General features: G+C 41.9%; 1 protein-coding gene across 1 annotated transcript in view; it reads left to right on the top strand.

Annotated features, from left to right (window-relative positions):
• DISC1 (DISC1 scaffold protein) overlaps positions 1-15,887 on the top strand; it is a 214,368-nt gene that overhangs the window by 76,884 nt on the left and 121,597 nt on the right. Inside the window, exon 7 of the mRNA XM_068395951.1 lies at positions 14,073-14,127. Coding sequence (XP_068252052.1) covers positions 14,073-14,127 — 55 coding nt within the window. The remainder of the gene's footprint in view (positions 1-14,072; positions 14,128-15,887) is intronic.

Raw genomic sequence — 15,887 nt, 5'->3', positions numbered from 1 at the left:
GCGGGTTTTGCATATCTCCAGAGAAGGAGACTTCACAGCCTCCCTGGGCAGCCTGTTCCAGTGCTCTGTCACCCTCAAAGTAAAGAAGTTTTTCCTCATATTGAGATGGAATTTCCCATATTTCAGTTTGTGCCTGTTGCCCCTTGCCTGTCACTGGGCACCACTGAGAAGAGTCTGGCCGCATCCTCTTGACACCCACCCCTAAGGTATTTGTAAGCATTGATAAGATCCCCCCTCAGTCTTCTCCAGGCTAAACAGACCCAGCTCTCTCAGCCTCTACTCATAAGAGAGATGCTCCAGTCCTCTGATCATCTTTGTAGCCCTCCGCTGGACTCTCTCCAGTAGTTCCTTGTCTTTCTTGAACTGTGCAGCCCAGAACTGGACACAGTGCTCCAGGTGTGGCCTCACTAGGGCAGCATAGAGGGGGAGGATAACCTCCCTCGACCTGCTGGCCACACTCTTCCTAATGCACTCCAAGATACCATTGGCCTTCCTGGCCACAAGGGCTCATGATGAACCATGTTGGCTCATGGTGAACTTGTCCACCAGAACTCCCGGGTCCTTCTCTGCAGAGCTGCTTTCCAGCAGGTCAAGCCCTAACCTGTACTGGTACGTGGGGTTATTCATCTCTAGGTGCAGGACCCTGCATGTGACTGTGCAGCATGTCATCCTTAAAATAAATTGCACAGTTCCATCTGGACTATTGTCTGGGCATTGAACGCTGGTTGAAAGAAAGAAATTCAATTAAATATCTTTCAAAATATTCAAATACTCCACTTCTTCTTCCACCCTTCCCATGGAACAATTTTTAATTAGTAGGAATTTGTTCCACAGTGGGTGTGTGGGATCTTCTGAAGATAGGGAAATTCTCTATTCTGTATATTAGTTATTGTAGTACTGTCACGGCCAGTGGCGCAGGGAACTGAACTTGAAGTTTTATGCAACCAGTTCACTCTGCTTTAGTGATGCCTGGAGCTCATCTGACAAAGATTAATTCAAAGTGAAACTCAGATGCTCAGGGGGTTGAAAACCTTGTTAGATGGAATATACTCAAAGCATTCAGTAACTTCAGTTGAGGCTAAAGCCTGACAAAGCCAAAAAAGGTGGGGATTTTTAGAGAAGGTGATTTACTTGGGAAAAGTTGGAAAAAACCCAGTTGTACATAGTTTTACATATTAACTTAGGGAAAGAGCCATTCAAAATGTGCTGTCATGTACTGTCATTAGGAGAGACTAGTTTGTACATGTTCTGTTGTTCTTCAAAGTATACGTCCACATGAAATTTCTAGTCAAATTAGCGGTTAGCAAGCTACATGAAATTACTGAAGAAGTCTGAATGCAGCCATGTTTATTCACATCAGCCTTTTAATGAAAACCTTAGCTTTAAACAATTGTATTTAGAAGAAGCAAAACAATTGCACCCTGTCCTTTCAAAAAGGTATCCGTTCTTTGCTAGATAATATGCAATCTATCCAGGAAAGTCCTTTTTAAATATGTGGTTTGAGGTTTTCTTTGGCTATTTGTGAAAATGCATACATATCAAAAATATCCTCTGGGAACAGAAGAGTAGCACAAATACGAAGAGCAGAGGGATGAAATGGCTGTATAGCATCAAAAAGCTTCTACTGCAGTGCACAGGCTGCTAATGCTCCTGACTGTTTGCTGGGCCTGTGTGTGGAACAGCAGAGAACTGAGTTGTACTTTTAATGCCAGATAACTCTCGGAGTCTTTACTTCTGGGTTTACTTCTTGTTGTTATGGGTTGTTTGGAGCTTTTTTGTTGTCTGCACTTTTTCCTGATTGCACAGCCTTAGTAGTGCTTAATTACATGTAGAAAGTGATGTTGGTAGGTAGGTTAGAGGCAAAATAATATAAACTTTGTTTTTTAAGATCTTCCTGAATATTTTCAGGAGAGACTCCTATGTTGTGCTATGAGTCAGACCATGATGACCTCGATGGTTTAGTGGACCTCTAAGCACGTTGCATCATTATGTAACTTCTGGCCTCATTGGGTGCTGGGTAGGTTTTAGCTAGTCCTGGTTCTGGCCGTACATGGAGTTGTTTTCAGTAAGCTACTGCTGCTTTCACTTTCTCATGCAACTTAATTTACTTCTGGGTCTTTCACTTGGTGGGTGATTTTCACATGCTGCATAATCTTGTCTCTGCCCTGGGAGGGTGTCAGCAAGCCCATGGTGCTCCCTTGGCAGAAAGGCTTTCTGCCCTTCTGCCCAGACTTTCTTCCTCCTGCAGTCAGTTGTCACTACCTGATAGCCACTTGCCTTGCCATGCCAGATACAGTTATATTTCACTGGTGCTGGTGGAAGCATGTGTGTTTGTGTGCCTGTTTGTCTGATCCGTGTAAGATCCTTGCTTCTGTGCTGTGTGAGAGGATAAAGCTTCTGGGCTCCACCCTCTGTACTGTTCCCTGCTTTGTATGGCAATTTTTCTTGCTTTTCCCACTTCTTAAAAATATCTCTCTCTCTCTCACACCCACACCACGCTATCTGTCTGCATGGTATTGCTGTAAAATATCAAAAGTCTAATATTAAAAAGGAATGCAAGTAAGTAAAATAGATAAGTGAGAGAAGAGAGCTTTTCCCCCTTTGTTTCCCTCTTATAAAGATGCATGATGAAATGAGCTGTCAGATGCACAGACAAAACAGCTAACTTGTGTAGTGGCCACCACAGCTAGGGCTTCATCACCAAGTAGTAGGAGTGAAGAAGAGAGAGCTCTCAGTCACCTCACTAGTTCAGTTATTTTAGCTTTGCAGATCTGCAGGAACTGAAAAACAGTGTTTGCATATGAGAGACACCACGAAGAAGCACTTCACAGCCCCAGAAATGGCTCTGCCTGTTGTTCGCTTCTTTCCCAGTGAAAAGCTCTGGGCATGAGAGTCTTCAAGGGTTCTGATGGCTTCAGTTCTGCCCCTGGCCTGCTCATGTTGACTTCATTTCAGTCAGCGATAAATCATCTTCCATGACACAAGTACAATGCACAGGTCACTTTGAGTATTTGCCTTACTGCCTTGATTCAGGGCCCTTTCACTCTGCTCTGATTTTATTTTTTTTAAAGCTTAACACAGAATTTTAAAACTGTTCTCTGTGGTAGCAAACATGTCTCTGTCTATGCTACATGAGATGAATCAAAATATAATTATGGGGTTCTTAAAATATAGCTGATACTGCTGCTGCTAGGTATAATGAAGAGGGTATGGTGCCCTGTTTTTCTAATTGTAGTTCTTTTGTTTAATGATCCATTGATCCATTGTATTCTGTGCGCTACAGCTTCACAAAACCTGCATCAGTGGGCTTGCAGCAGAGGAGCAGAGCCAGAGAGGATGTTTCCTGGCACCTGGGGAGGACTCTGCCCTGGAAATTCCCCAGACCTCCGGCTCTCAGAGCAACTGGCTGCACAGGCAGCTGCTTCTGCCACAAGGGGCTTTTTGAGGGGAAACTCCAAATTTTGTGTCAAATGTCATAACCCAACCCAAGCTTTGGTAATAGAATTGTCTCATTTTCAGCTAGTCCTACATCTGCGTTTTTGTTTTGAGGAGGCCATCATCTCGGCTTTCTCAAAGAAGTTGGCTGCAGGCTTTTGTGAGAGGCTAAGACAAGTCAGAGGTGAAAGAAGAGGTCTGCCTCTTCCTTTGTGATCCGACTGCTTAGGAGGCTCAGCTTTCTTTTTGTAGTTAGGTAGGTGTTTTCCTCTCCATTTTGTCTACCTAGGATTAATTTAATTCCTTTGTTCTCTGCCTAGGATTGAAGGGTAGACTCCTTGGGCAAGTGGCTTTGTTTCTTTTTTCTTACTTGTGGGAGCAACACTAGAAGAAACTGTACTGAAAGCCTGGCATGCCATACAATGTTTGTGCTTCAGCACATGAAGTAAATTTGCTTTCTGCACAGGTGCAAACAAAAGTAATAGGACAAGAGCTACCAGAATCTGAAATTGTGGCAGAGGACTTCTTGATCGAGTTGCCTGTGTCTGAGCTGAGTCCTTTGTTCTGTGGCTCAGCAGATCATAGTGACTCTGATCCCACTGGGGCTTGTGGGGACCCCTGTTGTAGGGACAAAAAAAGGGCTTCTGCAAAGTCTGCTCCTGCACTGTAGGCACTGACCTTCTTTGGGAAGAACAGGAGGGGTTGGAAACACAGCAGGGAAAGGAGAGAGCAAGTCTTCCAACTTGGAGGACAGAGCCACTGCTAGCAACCTGAAGTATTCTGGAGCAATTTTAGAGGCAGTTTTTTGTCCTTCCAAGCAGCATTATAGAGGGAAAAAGTCCCAGCAGAAAGATGAGTACCACCTGCTTGAGTACCCACATGTGCAGTGTAATGAGGAATTTGGTTTTCCCTGCTGAGCATCTGGTTCCCCCTGCTTGCTTGAACAGCATCCCGTGGGATGTAGCAGCCTATAAAGTCTGGGCCACATATGTGCTGATTCCTCTGGGTATGCGTATGATGAGATTTATTTCTCTTTAGGGAAAAATGACCAGCTGTCCCCATCAATGTACGATACTGAGTTCGTTTGTATATAATAAAGAGAAATGGCTAACAATATCCAGGGACAAACCCTTTCAGTCAGTGAATTACAACGGATGTTATTCTTGGGAGAATAATTGCAGCTGCTGTGAGCAAGCTCTAGATTTTGCGCACTCCAGACAGATGTAGCAGAAGAATGGGGATCTCTTGACACATCGGAAAATGTGGGGAAGTTGTTTGGATGTGATGAACTGCTGCTGCAGATAGCGGTTTGATTTTGCCTTTGTTTTCAGTCTGATGCCTCTGTTTCAGGTAGCAGCTGGAGCAACAACTGCCACAACCGCTCTGTGGTAGCAGCTGACAGAAGAGTGGTGGGAAATACAGCACCACGTGAATAGTTGGTTGAAACAGACAGCGAGTTTGGCTGTCTGAATGATGTGTTATAGGACCAGAAGATTTCTTAATGAAAATTCAATGAAAATTCAACTGGCAATGAAAATTCAACTTGGAAGCATCATTAAAGTTGCCAACAGCATCTTCAAGTGACTGTGAACTGGTTGTTTCTGTTGGAGTGAAAAAAAAACAGCTACCGTACTATGCAGACTGAGGTGCTGCCTCAGTCTTCCTATTGCGTGCCTTAAAAAAAAAGTCTTATTAATAATTATTACAAAAAATTGTGAAGTATCGCCTATTGCCCTGATTTTTCTGCAAGCCTCCCATAATTTGGGCTAGTGTCTGGCAGCACTGCAGCAAATAAGGGTTGTCTCAGTTTAGACTTCTTGTGTGTGTAAGAGCTTCTGGGCAGGATGGTGAGTTGTTATAGTCCGCTTTGTATAGGTATAAGTCTTCAAGAGCTGACAAAGATAAGTGCAGTCACCCAGCAACCCATGAGTCAATGTGAAACCTTATTGGTAAGCTGAGGTTATACAGAGACATTGGGAAATTGTACCTCTAGTTCTGCCTCTTGATGAATTCTGAGTGGGGAGCACATATATTGAAGCAATCCTTGACATAAAGCAACAATGAAGAAATTCTGCTCTGCAAATGATAGCTAGAAGAGGAACAAATTGCTAGAGCAGAATCGTGTCTCTGACGGTTCAGTTAGGTGCGTAATTTTGGGTTCTCGTTCATATTCCTTGGAGAACTCTGTAGACTGAAATGTGCAGAAGGTCCAGTGCTCATGTACTTTAAAGTACCTCTCTTGATAATTTTTGTCTCAGATTAATTTTTGAGGTTGGAAGCTTTCCAAGGTGACAACTTTGCATTTTACTTCTAATTCAGGTGACTAGTCCTTGCAATTGCCACAAATTTCATTTTCAGTATGAATTAAACACAACTTTTCTCTCCTTCTATTTAGTGTCAAAGTCCATGCCTCAAGAGCACTGACAGGTTTAGATAGAGAAATTGGATTTTCACTGCATCAGTTCAGCAGAAATTTTGTGGTTTTATCATTGTTTAACCAGCTCTGTCATCTTACAGAAGTTTTCTGTGGGCTGCATCATCTAAGGAAAAATCAGAGTTTGTTTGGAATACCCTGACTTATGTTTAAAGGATGATTTTGCTTTCCAACAGGGAGATATGCTACAGTGAAAATCTCATTGTTTATAAGTCCCATGGATAATTACAAAAAGATGACAAGGAACTTACGTGCTTGACTGAAAAATTGCTTTCCTGTTATGGTAATACCCAGATATGTAACCCAGCCAGGTTTATGAACAGATCACATAGAATGAAAATCTTGTTATCCAGTGTCTTCCTTGATTAGGTAGAATAAAACTTTGTGGTGAGACTTCAAAAAGAAAACAAAAAGTGCTCTTTCACCTTAGTGCATTTAATGCAGTCTAGCTCTGAACGTTCTTAATTGTGGACCGGCAACACCCTTGTAGGTTGTGTGCTGGTAAAAAACTGCACGTGGTATCTGTAATAATGAACCTGTTGATTTTACTCAAGAAAACTTTGGGTACAAGTATGTTTTATTATTTCTTTCTTTTAGTCCTAGTTGTATGTGTGTAGCTTAAAGCTGCCTCTTGTTAAGTATAGTTTTGTTCAAAAACTTTTTTTTTCTCACTTGTCTTCAAAGCTTTCTGAGATATGCGTGTCAAGGGAACTGTAAAAGTACAAGAAAGTTACTGATTGTTTGATTTGATTTTTGTATTGTGGATTTCTTCCTTAAAGGCCCAGTGAAGTCCCTAGACTTAAGATTTTTGGTGGACTTTGTTGGATTTTTGCCTTGATGTAGGCTGTAGCAGATGTTTACACCAAACGTTCCAGAAGGAGCACTTCTGATTTCTTTTGCAAAGGACTGGACAAAGGCTTTTGTGGAAGGTCAGCTTCTCTTTGCTGTTAAAAGCAAGATTACAAGGTAGGGCTTGGTTTATATATTTTCATCTTCTAAGAGAGTACAGCTTCTTGTGATTTCAGAATCAGAGAAGGAAACATGTTAGAAGACTTAAAGTTGGAAACGTCATGCTCTCTGCAGGCTGTGACCATTAGAATGAGATTATCCTTTGCATGCAGTCTAATTACTCTGGGCCAAATTCAGACATACTGTAGACTGTTTAAATCTGCTGATAGTCAAGAAAATACTCTTTAATAATCATTTTATCTAGGAGGGAATACATATTCGTATGAATTGTGCGTTCAGCCCATCATACTTTCTCATATGCATACAATCTGAGCGTAGGCTTCTAGGCCATTGCTCTTGAATTAGAAATTCAAATGGGAGTAATTTTAAATTGTTCTGACTTGTGCTTAGTTTTAAAGAAATTAAGGTGCTTTTTGCTTAAGCATTGTATTGTGGTGCGGAGATAGGGAGTGAAATAACAGAATCTAGAATAATCTTTTAGGTGACAGTAACATTAAGGAAGAATATTTGCTGTTAGAGGGCATCCTTTTGTCTTTCAGTCTCTTCAGGCAGAGATCAGAGATGGCTGCTTAATTTCTGTATGAAAATAAGAATTTCCAATACGGAATTTATTATTTTACACTGGTACCACGTGTGTGGAATGTTCTATTGTGCAGTTATGGAAACTGCATTCTGACTATGTTTTTTGGTCACTGTATATATATTTTGTCATTAATAGAGGAGCTGTCTCTGTTTAAGTAGTATGTATATTTATGTATCTTGAATGTAGAGAACAGCATGACTTGCCTTTTGCCCATTTTCATTCTTTAAATTTTTTCTTAGGAAGCAAAACATAAATACACAATAGCCTGGTATGCAAAGGGAAGTATACTAGCAAAGTGGAAGGAAAGACATTCAGAAACATGCCTTCCTTTAGCAGAAAGCCATTCTTCCCAGTATTGTGCTAGTCAACCTTTCTCTGAACAAAGCCGCTTCCATAATATCTGTAATTCCTGCATGTAAATCATAACATCTCAGAATATTCTTTAAAAAGGCTTTTTAAAGATTATCTGTTATATCATGACATTTAGTGTCCTCTGTGGTCATGTGGGAAGCCTGTGATAGAGCAAGGAATGTGTGAACCAGACCACTTGATTCTCAGTCTTCCTTCTGTCCCCTATTGCGTTGAATTGGCTTGCTTTATTTTGCCAGCACAACATTCCTGATTATGAACATCATCGTCTCAGCAGATTCCAACTGTGTTACTGCAATTCAACATACTCAGTACCTATTTTTCTTTAAGGTCACTAAAATGAGATACTTAAAAGGCACTGGCTTGCTTGAAGTATTTGGATCTTCAGATTTTTCTCATAGTCTGTTATTACATGCCAAGTCAGCCTCAGCTCCTGAATATGCAGCATTCCCACATCCTCCTGCAGTTCTCCAGCTGAAGTCCATATTTTGCCAAAGTATTACATCATTCATCTTCCAGAAAGAGTAATTTCTCAGCTCCTGCTTTCCTGTTCTGGTCTAGCATGTATACAATGAGGCCCTAGGATGTAGCAAGCCTACATTTCTCCTCTTCCTCTTCCTCTTCCTCTTCCTCTTCCTCTTCCTCCTCCTCCTCCTCCTCCTCCTCCTCCTCCTCCTCCTCCTCCTCCTCCTCTTCCTCTTCCTCTTCCTCTTCCTCCTCCTCCTCCTCCTCCTCCTCCTCCTCCTCCTCTTCCTCTTCCTCTTCCTCTTCCTCTTCCTCTTCCTCTTCCTCTTCCTCCTCCTCCTCCTCCTCCTCCTCCTCCTCCTCCTCCTCCTCTTCCTCTTCCTCGTCCTCTTCCTCGTCCTCTGCCTCTTCCTCTTCCTCTTCCTCGTCCTCTTCCTCTTCCTCCTCCTCCTCCTCCTCCTCCTCCTCCCCCTCCCCCTCCCCCTCCCCCTCCCCCGCCCCCTCCCCCGCCCCCTCCCCCTCCCCCTCACCCGCACCCTCCCCCTCCCCCTCCCCCTCCCCCTCCCCCTCCCCCTCCCCCTCCCCCTCCCCCTCCCCCTCCTCCCCCTCCTCCCCCTCCTCCCCCTCCTCCCCCTCCTCCCCCTCCTCCCCCTCCTCCCCCTCCTCCCCCTCCTCCCCCTCCTCCCCCTCCTCCCCCTCCTCCTCCTCCTCCCCCTCCTCCTCTTCCTCCTCCTCCTCCTCTCCTCACTATGGATCCTATTGTCTGTAAATCCATTGCAAGCCATTTAAATGATAGACCTACATGGCCATCTGAGTGAATGAAGAAATTACACACAATGTACAGATTGCTATCAGTTTTGCAAGTGTTAAAAACCTTTCTTTTCCTGCATTTAGTCGGTTAAATTTGTATTAATTGAATTCCTGTCTTATTCTAGTCCTTCCATCAGATGGGTCAAGAACTTTGCTTTCTCTGTGGTGGAGTTAGCTTATATTGAATTTGAGAATGAACTTCTAAATGGTCCTTATAATAGACTGCAAAGACTGTGAGGATAAGCAGTCAAATTCTTGATTAGCTGCTCTGCCAGAGAAGAATAGCAATGAGTCAAAACTATGGATGTCTTCCCAGGCAAGAATTTAGTGTTATTCCAAGGAGCTCTTTTTAAAGCCGTTTTCCCTGGTAGTAATAAGTAAAGCAACTTTTAAGCAGGCAGAATACCCCTCTTAAAATGAAATATGATGCTCCAGGGTGGTGGTAAAAGAAAATACTATTTCTGGTTCAAGTCACATGTAACAGAGTCATGCCTGTTAAAGCCCTTTATCGGTAGAATGAATCGGTATTGACTGCTTCATTTCTCTTGCGGGTCATTAGCTTGTCAGTTAATTGGAAAGCTTGTGAGGGATTTCTTCATGACTCTGTTTTGTGGTAGAAGAAAACAACCTGGCAATAAACTTAGTTAAAAGCTGGTCATAGTTGGTAACTATGGCTGGTTCATACATGGTTTTGATTGCTGCCTGTGAATTGTATGATGGGCTAATCTTTAAAAGTGATGAGAGTTTCCTACAGTGTCGCTCTGAAGGATAACAAGGATTTAAAACAGGATACAAGTGTGAAATTTGTACCATAAATAGTACAAATATACTTGTAAGAGTCTGCATGAATGCTGTAACTAAAGGATTCTTTAGATCCAAGTCTGTGGTTGATGCAGCTATCACTAGCTTCAGTCAAAATGATGATTTACTAATGATATTCGTGATTGATATGTGTCAGATTAATATAAATCATAGAATCATAGAATGTTAGGGGTTGGAAGGGACCTCTGGAAATCATCGAGTCCAACCCCTCTGCCAGAGCAGGACCAATCTAGGGCAGGTTACACAGGAACGCATACAGATGGGTCTTGAAAGTCTCCAGAGAAGGAGACTCCACAACCTCTCTGGGGAGCTTGTTCCAGTGCTCTGTAACCCTTACAGTAAAGAAGTTCCTCCTCATGTTGAGGTTGAACTTCCTGTGCCCTAACTTGCATCCATTGCCCCTTGTCCTATCACAGGGCACAAGTGAAAAGAGGTTGCACCTTTCCTCTTGACACCCAGCCCTCATATTTATACACATTAATCAGATCCTCTCTCAGTCTTCTCTTCTCCAGACTAAAAAGCCCCAGGTCTCTCAACCTTTCCTCATAAGGCAGGTGTTCCAGTCCCTTAATCATCCTCGTAGCCCTCCGTTGGACTCTCTCCAGTAGGTCTTTGTCCCTCTTGAACTGGGGAGCTCAGAACTGAACACAATACTCCAGGTGAGGTCTCACCAGGGTAGAGTAGAGGGGGAGGAGGACCTCCCTCAATCTGCTGGACACACTCTTCTTAATGCACCCCAGGATACCATTGGCCTTCTTGGCCACAAGGGCACATTGCTGTCCCATGGATAACTTGTTGTCCACCAGGACTCCGAGGTCCTTCTCCACGGAGCTGCTCTCCAGCAGATCGCCTCCTAGCCTGTACTAGTGCATTTTATTACTCCTTCCCAGGTGCAGGACTCTGCATTTATTCTTGTTGAACCTCATTAGGTTCCTCTTTGCCCAGCTCTCCAGTCTGTCCAAATCATGCTGAATGGCTGCACAGCCTTCAGGTGTATCAGCCAAACCTCCCAGCTTCGTATCATCAACAAACTTGCTGAGAAGACACTCTGTAACTTCATCAAGGTTGTTAATGAAGATGTTGAACAGGACTGGACCCAGCACTGATCCTTGGGGGACTCCACTAGTTACAAGTCTCCAGCTGGACTTGGCACCATTGATTACCACTCTTTGGGCTCTATTGTGTAGCCAGTTCTTAATGCATCTCACTGTCTGTTCTTCTACCTCACACTTCCTGAGTTTGCTCACGAGGATGTCCTGGGAAACTGTGTCAAACGCCTTGCTAAGGTCAAGGTAGACTACATCCACTGGTTTCCCTGCATCTACCCATTCAGTCACGACATCATAGAATGCTATCAGGTTAGTCAAGCATGATTTCCCCTTGGTAAATCCATGCTGACTACTCCTGATAACCTTATTCTCCTCCATGTGCTTAGAGATGACCTCCAGAATGAGCCGCTCCATCATTTTTCCAGGGATGGAGGTGAGGCTGACTGGTCTGTAGTTTGCTGGATCTTCCTTCTTGCCTTTTTTGAAGACTGGAGTGACATTGGCTTTCCTCCAGTCCTCAGGCACCTCTCCTGTTTGCCACGATCTTGCGAAAATGATGGAGGGTGGTAAAGCAATGACATCAGCCAGTTCTCTCAACACTCTTGGGTGCACCTCATCAGGTGGAAAAAGTGATCTTAAAACTGTAGTTCTGCAAAATTTTCTTAAAACTACAGTTCTGGTGTCATTGAAATGGCAGTGTGCGAATCCTTATTTTTTTTTTCAGTGACTAGATAGATGTTCATAAAAAAGAAATCTGGGTATAAAGAGGGTGTGTTCTCCCACTCAGCACCTGGACCTGAAAGTCCACATGGGCTTGTGCATCCTTGTTAGCAATACGGACTTTACAACTGGGTATTAGTTTGTAATGCTGTTTTGGATGTATGGTTTAAAAAGAAATTAAAAAATGATCTCGCTTCCTGTTAGCTGTGTGAATTCTGCAGAGGAGTGAAACATATGAACCTGGGGGAGGTTTCTGTGAGGAAAGTAAACAGATAAGAGGAAAGGCACATGGAAGAGATTTGTTAAATAGAGGTGCCATCTTTGTACTGTTGTTCTTCTGGCTATAACTGCACTTTACATTTTATTATGGCCTGAGTCTTTAGAGTTGAATTTTATAAGGCAGTTTTGGAACAATTGGGTCAGTCACCCATTATTCATTCAATTACACACCGCAGCCTTGCTGCTCCCCATTGGCATCTGTACACAAAGCCTGGCTCTTTTTTACATAACTTGACCAACTCAGATGCCGATTGTGGGAGATGCTGAAAGTCAATGGGAGCTCCAGAGCCAGAGAAAAGAGATGGCTAAATAGTTCATTCCCTTTGCTATGCCCAGAGGCAGGCATGAAGATGATAATGGTATCATTACACACGTAATATTTTGTGTTTTGCCCATATATTGCTGTAGAAAAGGGAGAAATTAGACACTGTTATGTGGGAAATGTTGTTAAACCGCTTTTACGCAGCTAGCCAGCTGTATTTCTGTTTGTTGCCTTACACAGGCATTGACTTACACTGTCATGAGCTATTTCTGAGGGGCCTGCCTCATCTGGAGCTGGAGGGACCCCCGCGTGCTGTGGTGGTAATGAGGTGACTGGCCTTGCTGGGCTGTAGATTGAAAAGGTGTGTGCATCATGAAGCAGGGCATTAGGGAAAGCAATGCAAATAGCTGTCTCATTAATGTGATTAGCTGGACAGCTGAAATCTGCCTCTGAGGCTGTCTCACTCCTGTGTGCAGCTGGGCGAGATGGTCCAGCCAGCCTTTCTGTAGGTGGTCGGTAACTGAGTGTAAGTCCAACTTCGTGTGCTTTGGGGTTCAGACTTAAATAAATGCTGACTCTTGAAACAGGACTTAGTAAATGCTGTGCTTGGAAAATACGAAGGAGCAAGTTCTCAAAAGAAAACAGAAATGCGTAGAGGTGGGCAGCAGGGACTGTGTGCGTGTCAAAACGGGCACTCAGCCTTAACATGCTTTCTGAATAACAGTGACTTGTGTTTCTTCCACCTGTAAAATGAATACAATGCTGCCTTATCTTGTGAGAGCATCACTGAAATAAATCCAGAGATGTTTCTGAAATGTTTGGATACTTCAGTGCCGAACACTAAAGAAAAGCTCAGAAATAAATTAATAGTTCTTTATTCAGGAAGAATATCAGTGATAGGTCGTCAAAGAAGTACAATTTTTATAAAGCGGCTAAAAGGAATTGAAATGCTGCTGGTGGGGAGTGCTGACTGGCATGTACACTGAATTGAGGTATCTGATGGAAAAGAAAATAGCATGTCATAAAGTAATTGAGCACTGTATAGAAGCGTATGCCTGCTAAGTAGGAGGGAGGGAAGTATCAAAGTTGCAAAAATAATCTCTATACTAACCCCTAATGCTTGATTTGACTTGGATTTTTGAACTTTATGTTAAAAACGTAACTTGTGAATTTATTCACCAAAGGCACAGGTTTACATTATGTTCAGTAATATCAAAGTAGTAAATCCACCCGTTTTCATATGTGGAAGAAAACCTTGAATTTGTTCATATAAACATCAACGATGCCTCAGTTTCAGCCCACTGTTAAATCAATTTGGTAAAAATATTGTGTAGGTTTTTATTAAACTAAACAAACTGAGTAGTGATATTTCATATAAAATTACAGTGAGAACAAGTGACTGCAGTGGAACTTTTCCTGGCAGAGTTGGAAACTGGGTTATAAGAGGATAGTTAACTGCAAACTCTTTGTGTCAGAAACACCTTTGTGTTAGGTGTTTGGATGGTAACCTGGCAAAGCACCAGTCCTGTAAGCTGCTGGGAACTTTTAAGATATTATGGTTACATGAATAATGATAATTGTGTTTCAGATGGTAAGTAAAATGTGTATAAACTCATTAATTAAGAACTGTAAAGCTAGTGGATGAACTGTTTTGCAAACAAACAGGATTAAGTGGGTTGAAATTGGGTGGAAAAAAATGTTCATGAGTCGCTGGCAACACTGAAACCCAATATACAGATTTTATCTTAGTATTGGCTCTTTTGTGTTAGTGTGAGTCATCTTAAAGGCTATGTGCTTCCATATGAAAATGTGTCTTGTGTAGCAGACCGTGATGAGCAGAGGAGGTCAACTTTATTTTATTTTAATCCCTTCTAGCCTTCAGGAAAAAGAACAATCGTTCAGCATGTCCATTAAAGAAACTACTGCCAAAGTAAGTATGCATCAATTTTCAGTTCTTCAGAATATTTAGAGAAGCAGGTAATAGCTTGTGTCTTAATAAATTGTCTGTGTTTTAGAAAGTTGGTTTTGTGGCGTTTCTCCTAAACAGATTTTGCACGTTAAGTATTTTTAAACATACACTCAAAAAAACCCCCCAACTTGTATTTGGACAGGGCACAAAGATTATGCTTAAGGAAGCAGATGGAGTGATCTGTTGTTTCTTGGCTTATGCTTACTAGTGATAAGTCTTCTCGCCGGTCTCCGTTTAGGAAGACTCCTTTGCTTCATGAAATAAAAGTGAACTCTGGTCACAGCTGAATGTTTTCATTTTTAATATGGAGCCTCTTACTTTCCTAGCTGACTGATTTTGTAGGTGTGAAGGAAGAGCATAAATCAAGTACTTCTTTTCCCTGCTCTTTCACTAATAATAAACTAGTGATCTAATTCTCATCCCCCTTTAAAAACACAAAGAAAAGTAATGTGGCATATTTAGCATACCTTTTGTTTCTAACCAGAGATGTTAATACTTTTCCTTTAATTATATTGTTTCTCATGGCTTACTTCCAAGAAAGAGAATACTAAAGTTTTCTTCTTATTTCAAAATGGCTCAGTGAGCCACAGAGCATCTTTGCTCCAGAACTGCTCTAGAAAAGAAAGGTCCATTTATTGTAGCTAATTCATGTAGGTCTGTATGGAACAGGGAGTGGAAAATATGTCTGGGTTTTGATCAGTAATGAATTTATTCTCTGAAATAAGTTTATTTTTCATGTTCTTTCTCTAGTATCGCTCACCAAAATTAGTGAAAATTTTATCCTTTATAATCTGTTCTTCGTAGTCATCTTGACCAACCCTTTTAGCATGCACTGTTAAAAAGACCATTTAAAGACTGCATTTCAGTACCCTTCTCTCCTACTTTATTTTGAGTTTATTCTCCTCTGTTCCTTGCTTATGCACACATCTTGGGAAAAATTAGTGTAGACCACTATAACATGATGCTCCCCCCTGTATTTTCCAAATGACTATGAATAAAATATCAAGGAAAATAATGTAATTGACCTAATGAGTCATTCGGTACATGAGAGTGTTGTGTTGTTTAAAGCTATCTGCAAGCTAAAACATAAGTTACAGGTTTTTGCCTTTTCCCCTGAAAACGTGTGCCTCTTGAATTTTTATTTTGTAACGGTAGTATCTAGAGAGTTTTTCGATAAGAGCTGAAACATTGGGTAACAATTGAGAAGTTTGCGAGGTAGAATTCTACAGCTTGTTTGTTTCTTTAAAAATTCAATAGATAAAATATTATTTTAATTTCATGCCATTCATTTGTGATGGCTTTTATTTATTAGAGTAGCTGAACAGAAAGCATGAGACTCCTCCAAATCATTTATTATTTTATTTATTCAGATCAACTCATCCTGTTTTCTTCTCAAACTGAATAGAGCTGGTTTCTTAAACCTTTTTGTTGTATGGGGAAAACACTACTTTGTTAAAGGTCTTTTCTTTCCCCCTTTGCCACTAGCATTTATATAGCCTTTTCTGCCTCATCTGTGGTGTTTTCAGCTGAGGCTGCAAAAGCTAAGATTCGCCCGTTAATGAAGGGAACAATCTCCCTCATCCACCATCTTCCTTGAGAAATTAATATCTGCTTTTGCTAATGGCAAGATTGTGCTGTGTGGGAGATCCAGGCGGGCTGTCCTTCAGGCAGCGTAAAGAGAATTTATCTTTTCCAAGGTGCTGTTGTAAAGAAATATGAAG

The sequence above is a fragment of the Nyctibius grandis genome, chromosome 1 (assembly GCF_013368605.1).
Source record: "Nyctibius grandis isolate bNycGra1 chromosome 1, bNycGra1.pri, whole genome shotgun sequence".
Classification (NCBI taxonomy): Eukaryota; Metazoa; Chordata; class Aves; order Nyctibiiformes; family Nyctibiidae; genus Nyctibius; species Nyctibius grandis.
The sequence above is the reverse complement of the archived record's forward strand: the minus strand, read 5'-3'. Positions and strand labels throughout refer to the sequence as shown.